At 42.1% G+C, this 9368-nt stretch overlaps 1 protein-coding gene across 1 annotated transcript in view; it reads right to left on the minus strand.

Annotated features, from left to right (window-relative positions):
• OBSL1 (obscurin like 1) overlaps nucleotides 1-4508 on the minus strand; it is a 79733-nt gene extending 75225 nt beyond the window's left edge. Inside the window, exons 1-2 of the mRNA XM_018563033.1 lie at nucleotides 3404-4508; nucleotides 89-355 (exon numbers count right to left, since the gene is read on the minus strand). Of these exons, the coding sequence (XP_018418535.1) occupies nucleotides 89-355; nucleotides 3404-4508 (1372 nt within the window). The remainder of the gene's footprint in view (nucleotides 1-88; nucleotides 356-3403) is intronic.
• Nucleotides 4509-9368: the final 4860 nt, after the last annotated feature.

A 9368-nucleotide genomic window follows, 5' to 3' on the forward strand; every position in this document is an offset into this window, starting at 1 on the left:
AAATTAAATGAGCATGCACAGCAGCTTTAAGGAACACAGAGAAGCACTATATAAAGAGAAATCAAATTAAAGGCTAATTGGACCTCACCTCTTACTGCCACCTCTGCGATACTCTGTGCCCCTCTGTGAGACTGGCATACATACACCCCGTCATCATCTGTCCGAGCTCCTCGGATGATCAATCGCCTAATGGGCCCATTCTCTTCCATTTGGTGTCGCTTTCCTGGGTGAAGTCTTTGATCTTCCAGGTACCAAGAGGTGCGGGTGCCCTCGGGAACTGAACATTCCAGCACTGCATCCTGACCTTCTCTGATGGCTATGTCTCTTAGCGGGGAGGGGAAACGGTCACCTACCTCTGTGGAACAAGAAAAGACATAGGCGATCAATAAAGAATAGTTTAGTGCACAAAAAAACTCTATAATTTTATGACTTATCTGCCTACCTAAAAAGTGTTTACAATTTTAAGGACATGCTGTATAAGGATTTAATTTGGTACCCTGTTCTAATAAATACCTTACTCATGATATTTACTGACTGACTCATGTACAGTACATAATTAGGGATGACTGTATCTGCCAGGATTCAATTTGCCAAGGCTTTGGTGAATTTTTTTTTAAATTCTGCACTTCTCACTGAAGTCTATGAAGGACAAAACCTGTTAGTAAATGTTGCGCATTTTTAGGGCTAATTGGCAAACTACTTAAAAAAATAAAAAACACAAAAAGCTGTGCAATACCATTTTTAAAAAAAGGGAGAATGGACTGAAATGCACTAGAGAAAAAGAATACAGAGAGGGGTTGTACTACAAGAATTAAGACCGCAGATGACACAGCAGTGTAAAATTATCCAGCAGTAGGACAATTTTAAATAGCAAGGCTAGACCCAAATTTACCAAAGACAAAGAGCACAGGCTGGGACTTTACTACAAGAATTATGATACTACAGAGGATATAGTAGTGTAAAATTGGCCAGTAACAGGGATAATGGACCTAACCGGTGCATGCCCCACTTTTCATAATAAGACCAAAAAAAAGGCAGACTTTTGGTCTTTGGTCTTTTGGTTGGTTCCCCAAAGAGCTAGCAATCAGAATTAAAGTACAGTTTCCTAACTGACCCTAATATCTCCCTATGCAATTTGTCAGCTTTGCCTTTAATTTTCCCACAACAGCTTCTTATATGCTGACACTTTGGCTGCTCTGTGCCCCCCCCCCTCCCCCTTTTATTGAGCTCATCCAAAAGCCCCCATACTGGCCCTTCTAAGCCTGCTGGACATAGCACAAAAGCTGTGTATTGTGTTTTTAAAAAAATATTCAGTGCGAATCTGCATATAAGTTTTCTAGGACCCCAAATCCTGAACCCACAGGACTCACCTCACATGCATGGTAGCAGCGAACCCTATACATAATTGTGAAAAAATGTATTGTTTCTTTATTTTACACATAATAGTTTATCATCAAACCACTCTTTTTACAGAAAAATACACAATGTAATGATTTTTGACATTGTATTTTTATTTTGCACAGGGAGGGCTCAAAAAAGAGGAATGGTACCATCTGCAGGAGGGAACCTGTATGTGGTCACCATGATTGGCCATAATAATGATCACATGGCCACGGACCATCTTCAGTACGTGTTCAGTAGGGTTGAGGTCAGGACTGTGTGCAGTACACTCATGTTGCTTCACACTAAGCTCATCATTAGACCATATCTACAGTAGGTGTTCAGTAGGGTTGAAGTCAGGACTGTGTGCAGTACACTCATGTTCCTTCACACTAAGCTCATCATTAGACCATATCTACATGGAGCTGGCTTTGTGCACGGGGGGGGGGGGTCATGCTGAAAAAGAAAAGGGCCTTCACCAAACCATTACCACAAGATTGGAAGCGCACAATTGTCTAAAATCTCTTTGTATGCTGTAGCCGTAAAAATACCGTACCGTGGAAACATACTGTTCATTGAACTTGATCATTTGTAGAGGTTTCCGCATACATTTGGTCATAAGGTGTGACTCATAGCATTTTCCATACAAATGTTACCTTTATTTGAAGGATTCCTAGTGCAATCTTGATTTTAGGTTATAGCTGGTATGTTGTGCATGAGTCAAAAACAATTACTTTGGCTGAACCAAACCATGATTTAGAGGACATCCGTCATGAAAGAACCATGTAGGCTTCTATTGTTGTGTCATCTCCTTCTGAAAATGCTAGCTGCCTGTCTGGTTTCAATATCGTGAATCACTGACCCCCAAACAAGAAAAGGAATTCGAACATTACTTGAAGATTCATTTGCTGTAGGCTTGTTCCTGGTACACAGGTACAGAAATCAGACAACCGGCAACTAGCATTTTCAGACGGTCAGTAATGGCAGCCCAGAGATTTCTCTCGTGACAGGTACACTTTAATGACTTAGGAAGAAAAACATAAATAAAGTAACAGATGTTTTTATTTGCTTGAGACAATCTGTGGAGGAGTATGTGTATATAATGAATCTATGAATATAAAAAAATTCTGCGCTATGGAAGCTGTCTCAAAGTGATAAATATAAAAGATGAAAAGCTGCCGTGCTAATAATATAAATAGATTAGATCAAACAAATGCACTGCGCTAATCAATATCCATATTACGTGAATAATAAAGTGCTAAATATCAAATAGATCACATATAACCAATATAATTAATAAATACTCATAAATAGTAAAACGTGTCTCTCATTGTAATATGTCCAGTAGAGATTAGGTGCAAATTGGTAATTAAAAGTCCACCATAAATCCACCAAAAGCTATAGTTTCTGGGAATCTTGTAAGTGTTTTTAACCACTTGAAGTCCGGGGTGTTTCACCCCCTTCCTGGCCAGGAAATTTTTCAGTATTCAGCGCTGCGGTACTTTGACTGACGTTTATTCCGTCATGCAACGCTGTACTGAAACGAATTTCATACAATTTTTTGGGGACGCATAGAGCTTTCTTTTGGTGGTATTTAATTACCACTGCGGTTTTTATTTTTTACTATATAACAAAAAAGTACCCTCAATTTTGAAAAAAAACAAGTTTCCCTATGAAATGTTATGAAACATTTATTATCACCCCAATTTTTTGTCTGCAACTGCTCTGCTCTGCACCTGCTCCGCGCTTGGTGTGAACAAGGCCTAATGGATCTAACATAGCATTATCATTATTTTGGGGGAAAAAAACTTTTTTTATGAAAATGCACATATGGCGTTCTATGCCGATAATTGCCAGGCTCAGTTAACTGTTATGCAGCCATGTTTGCATTTAAATGTTTGTGCCTGTTTGTGACTTATCCTGCCCTTCCTTGTATCACCAGTGGACAGGTACCATATATGTATTTTTTTTTATTTTCCCCATAATTTTACTTTCGAAGACCATGACATTTGAAGTAACATACCTCTCACGTGTAACATGACAGCACTCAGTGTGTTCCCGGCTGAGTTGGAGGCACCACACACGTACAAGCCTCGGTCCTGCTGCCGACAGAACAGAACCTTGAGGATAAAATGACCATCTCGGTCCTCATAAATTAGAGTTCTCCGACCAGGGTTGACCACACGACCGTCCTTACGCCAGACAATCTCCGGCCTGGGTTTTCCGGTCACCAGGCAGCGAAGCTTAGCGTGCTTCCCTTCATTAACCGTGAACACTTTCACCTGGGCAGGGGGGTCTCCTTGCACTGGTTCTGGGCCTTGACGTGGAGCTGGCTCTACTAGAAGAACAGCTGCAGCAAGGCACTGGCCTAGATGGTTGCTGGCCCGACAGACGTACACACCAGCGTCTGGCGGTCGGACGTGGGAAATGTACAATGTGTGACCCTCGGGGCACAAGCGGTAATGCGATCCATCACAAATCTCATCCAGGCTCCGTCCATCTTTCTCCCAACGAATTACAGGGTCTGGTTTTCCAGATACCCTACAAGAAAGCTCCGCACTTTGTCCACTGGTCAGCCTCTGCGAGCTTGGGATAAGTATAAAATGTGGCTGAAAATCTTGACTGCCATTGTGGTCAACATTGGCATTCAGGTTCTGATCAACGGCTGATGCTTCGAAGGAAGGCTCTGGTTTGGAAGACACCATCACCGAATTTGTGACATACTTCGAGGACTGTGGCAATTCAGTGGGTAGACTGCTGCGTGGTTCATTGGCTACAGTGCTGTTAAGTGTCACGGTAAGCTTGGCTCCAGCATAGCCCTCCCCTGCCCAGTTACTGGCCCTACACATGTAATGTCCTGAATCTTCCAAGCGTAGGTCACTTATCACCAGCTGATACCAATCTCCATCCTGCTGAGTGTAACATCTATCATCCATTTCAAGCCGGACATTCCCAACGTGTTCCCATAGTACACAAGGTGGGGGGTCCCCGCTTATGCGGCATCTCAGGACAGCATGGGTGCCAATGGGGGCTGTGACTGAGCGAGGGAAGTACAGAAAGCGGGGTGCGCCCCCTGGCATTTCCAGAGCCATGTGGGAGTTGTGTGATGGAAGAGACACAGCTGCCATCTGTCTGTCAATGAAAAATAGGGACAGTTCACAGAAACATGTATCAACATCAAGATAAATCAATAAGGCAGAAAACATTATGGACATCACTCTTCTTCACATATTTGACAGGCCATCTGGCAACCAGCAAATATTTCCTGACAACAATCAAGAGATACCTGCTCATTGTTTGTGGCCGCAAAGCTCGCTATGACATGCCACTCTTTCATGTGCTGTGACTCACCCAATGGACTGAAGCTCTAGATGTGTGTTAAAGAGGGTGTCCAGCCCAAACGTTTTTTTTCATTTTTGGATAGAGCATGGAAACATTTAAGCTGAACTCCAGGGAAATTAGAAAATAACCCTTGCAGTCAGTGGCATAACTATAGCTATAGCAGCCCTGGCAGCTGCTATGGGGCCTGGGGGTAGAAAGGGGCCCCATTAGGTTGTTGAGGCAAATTATGCAAAGAACATGTAAAGATAACACTGTATCATTGAGGTTTGAAGCGGTTGGAAAGCTGATGTCAGATGCACAAGAGGGATCGTTGTGTTATTAGACATAGCTCAGAGAGAGGTCGTTAGAGGGGCACCTTGTTACATTTTTGCTATGGGGCCCCGTGATCTGTAGTTACGCCCTTGCTTGCAGATGGGCTCCCCACTACACTGCAAGGACTAAACGGTCATGTTTGCCTAGAGTAGGGTTGCCACCTTTTTTTCAAGCGAAACCTGAACACTCTAGCGACGCGCGGACATTTTTTTGGGAGAATGAGTCGTGTAAATTCATATATATTCAAATTATTCATATGTAAATATCACAGTTGAGACTTTTTGCAATGGGGGTCAGTAGTTCCTATAATAACTTTGCTTGCCCCTGTCTGCCTGACATCTCATGTCTGAGTTTCTGCTGCCAAGAAACCCGGACACAGCATTCAAAACCTGTACTGTCTGGGTGAACCCTGGACAGGTGGCAACCCTAGCCTAGAGTACCATTGAAAACAATTCTTGTTTACCTTATCTCTCACTACCACAGGCTCCTCCTCTACCTGTTCCTTCTCTTTGGCACTCTGTCATCATAACGTCATCATGTACATGGCAGGACCTGCAGTCCTGCATTGCAAGTGAGGATGCAGAGAGCCCACCCACAGCCAGGAATGCTGAAGCTAAGAGGAGAGTGACAGCTGCCAAGGGAGCAGGGGACTCCAAAGACATGCTGGAAGGTTAATTGGCTCCTATCTAAATCTGCCCTGTATGCATGTGAGATGAGGACCTTAGATTATAAAATCCCTGGGGACCTTAGATTATAAGCTCCCTGGGGAGCTTAGGTTATAAGCTCCCTGGGGACCTTAGATTATAAGCTCCCTGGGGACCTTAGATTATAAACTCCCTGGGGACCTTAGATTATAGCTCCCTGGGGACCTTAGATTATAAAATCCCTGGAGACCTTAGATTATAAAATCCCTGGGGACCTTAGATTATAAGCTCCCTGGGGACGGGGACTGATGTGAATGTGCAGTTTGTAAAGCGCGGCATAAAAAATTTCAGCACTATATAAATACCTGTAATCAGTGTTGTAACAATAGCAATAGAAGCCCATGTGGCTGCTATGGGGCCCGGGGGTAAAAGGGGACCCCCATTAAGGATTTCAGAGGTCGCTGTTGACACTCACATTTCCAATCAAAAAAAGCTCACATCAGACGTAGATGGGGAGAGTATGAAGGCAGCTCTCCTACAACTTGACTTTACTATCTTTGGCAGAAGGGAGGTTGCTGGGCCCCATAGTAAAATTTTGATAGGGCCCCATGAGTTGTGCCCCTTCCTGTAATAAATAAATTAGGGATGCACTGATACCGATTTTTAGCTATCGACTACGAGTACCGATATATTTTTTTGGGTACTCGCTGATACCGAATACCGATACCGGAAGTCCCATTAAGGAAGCCAGGCAGAGTGTAATCGTGTCAGGCACTGGAGCATTTGCGCGAGTACGAGTACTCGCCCAAATACTCGGCATCGGAATCCCTAAAATAAAGAAAGAAAGTAAAAGTAAATGGATAAATGAGCAGGTAACCCTTGCGGTGCAGAGGAAGCCCCTCTGTGAGCGTAGTTTCACATTTCCCCAGAATGTCCTAATGACCATTGTTACCGAGACAGAAAGTGAGGGGAAATCCAACATTTTACAGTTGTCACCCAAACAAGAGTTGAGGGTAAATTTGTTCCAGTGACAACTGTCTAAGAGTGGAATTCCTCCCCGCTTTGGACAGATTTCCTTTTACCTTCTGTTGCATCGTTAGGACAGGAAGTGAAGAGCTATCTTCCCATCGGAACACAAACAGCCAAAAAAAAAAAAAACTTTCCTGCTCCATCCAAAATTGGAAGGAAAAGTCTTGGCTTTACATACACTTTAACAACAGCCCACACAGATTTTTTTCCCAACAGTGATAACAAGCACTTCTGATGAGAGATATGCTCATTATTACCCCTGGGATAACCTTAAAGTGTATTTCCACATTTGCAGCCAAATTGGGATAACACCTACTCTATAATTGTTACATACGTCACATTAAGGCAACCCACTGAAATGAAATGGCTGCCAAAGCCCCACAATGGACCAAACAAATGGACATGTAGGATTTATTCCGACGCAGTGTGATAACATGCCTTGTGATCTGCTGCAACGCATTTGGGATATGAGGTTCCATTCAAAAATGAATAGACCCTCAGCAGCAGCATTAATATGATCACAATGTGCGTGATCTCAATGCATCACGCCGCTCTTAGACTGTATCCCACAAGCTACACTATCTGCATGTTGGGTTTCCTGTGGTTGCTCTAACTTCCAGCCAGAAACATATTGGTAGGTTAATCAGCGCCAGATTAAACTGTCCTAGAATGCAAAAAGAACATTAGACTGTAAGTTTCTTTGGTGCTCTGTAATTTATGAAGGACGGCATCATGTGTGTTATATAAATAAGGAAGGACATTTTGTAAATTGTACTACTGATTACCCATCTAATTCCGCTATGCCTGCACTTTCTCTTAAAGGGTCCGCGTTGCCCAGTGAGAAAGGTTTCACTTTTTGGAAGCCATGTTGCCTTACTTCAGCTGTCTACAGTTCTAATCCGCAGCTGACCCTGGAATGTTTGCATACAACGCAGCACAGACCACAATGCTAACGGCCGGTACGAGCAGAGAAGAAAAGTGCTGCTGACAACTATTTACCAGACATGTGAGTGGAAACCTCCAGCAGCAACACAGATAAAAATGCCTTCTTTAGGTAAAGGCTAAAGTGGGGGAAGTACATTTTTTTTAGAAATGACCTAATGCACCTATCATTTGAATGATGATTCACCAAATGCACCTATCAAAAGTATTCACCCTATTTATCTATCATTTTCAAGAGGATTTACCCTAGGTACCTATCATTTTACAAATGATTCACCCAATGCACCTATCATTTTACAAATGATTCACCCTATGCACCTATCATTTTATAGAGGATTCACCTTATGTACCTATCATTTTACAGAGGGTTCACTCTACGCACCTATCATTTTCTAATGGATTCACTCTACGCACCTATCATTTTATAGAGGATTCACCCTATGCACCTATCATTTTATAGAGGATTCACCTTATGTACCTATCATTTTACAGAGGGTTCACTCTACGCACCTATCATTTTCTAATGGATTCACTCTACGCACCTATCATTTTATAGAGGATTCACCCTATGCACCTATCATTTTAAAAATGATTCACCCAATGTACCTATCATTTTAAAGAGGTTTCAACCTATGCACCTATATCTTTCATGAGTATTCACCCAATGCATCTATCATTTTAAAGAGGATTCACCCTACGCACCTATCATTTTATAAAGGATTCACCCTTTGCACCTATCATTTTCTATAGGATTCACCTTACGTGAACGTAGGATTCACTCTACGCACCTATCATTTTATAAAGGATTAACCCTATGCACCTATCATTTTACAAATGATTCACCCTATGCACATATCATTTTAAAGAGGATTCACCCTATGTACCTATCATTTTACAGAGGGTTCACTCTACGCACCTATCATTTTATAGAGGATTCACTCTACGCACCTATCATTTTATAGAGGATTCACCCTATGCACCTATCATTTTATAGAGGATTCACCCTATGCACCTATCATTTTACAGAGGGTTCACTCTACGCACCTATCCTTTTATAGAGGATTCACCCTACGTAACTATAATTTTACAGATGGTTCACCCTATGCACCTATCATTTTAAAAATGATTCACCCAATGTACCTATCATTTTAAAGAGGTTTCAACCTATGCACCTATATCTTTAATGAGTATTCACCCAATGCACCTATCATTTTAAAGAGGATTCACCCTACGCACCTATAATTTTATAAAGGATTCACCCTTTGCACCTATCATTTTACAGAGGATTCACCTTACGTGAACGTAGGATTCACTCTACGCACCTATCATTTTATAAAGGATTAACCCTATGCACCTATCATTTTACAAATGATTCACCCTATGCACATATCATTTTAAAGAGAATTCACCCTATGTACCTATCATTTTACAGAGGGTTCACTCAATGTACCTATCATTTATAAAGAGGATTCACCCTATGCACCTCTCAATTTCAATGTGGAGTTACCCCATGCACCTATCATTTTATAAAGGAGTCACCCCATGCACCTATAATTTTAGGGTATTCACCCCATGCACCCATCATTTATAAAGAGGATTCACCCTACGCATCTATGGTTTTCAAAGGGGCTTCAGAGGATCCCACCATCATTTTCAAATACAATTTGCTCTATTCGCCCAACTTTTTCCAAAAAGGATTCGCCGATCAGCGTACAACAT

The sequence above is a fragment of the Nanorana parkeri genome, unplaced genomic scaffold, assembly GCF_000935625.1.
Source record: "Nanorana parkeri isolate BGI_ZX_2015 unplaced genomic scaffold, ASM93562v1 scaffold626, whole genome shotgun sequence".
Classification (NCBI taxonomy): domain Eukaryota; kingdom Metazoa; phylum Chordata; class Amphibia; order Anura; family Dicroglossidae; genus Nanorana; species Nanorana parkeri.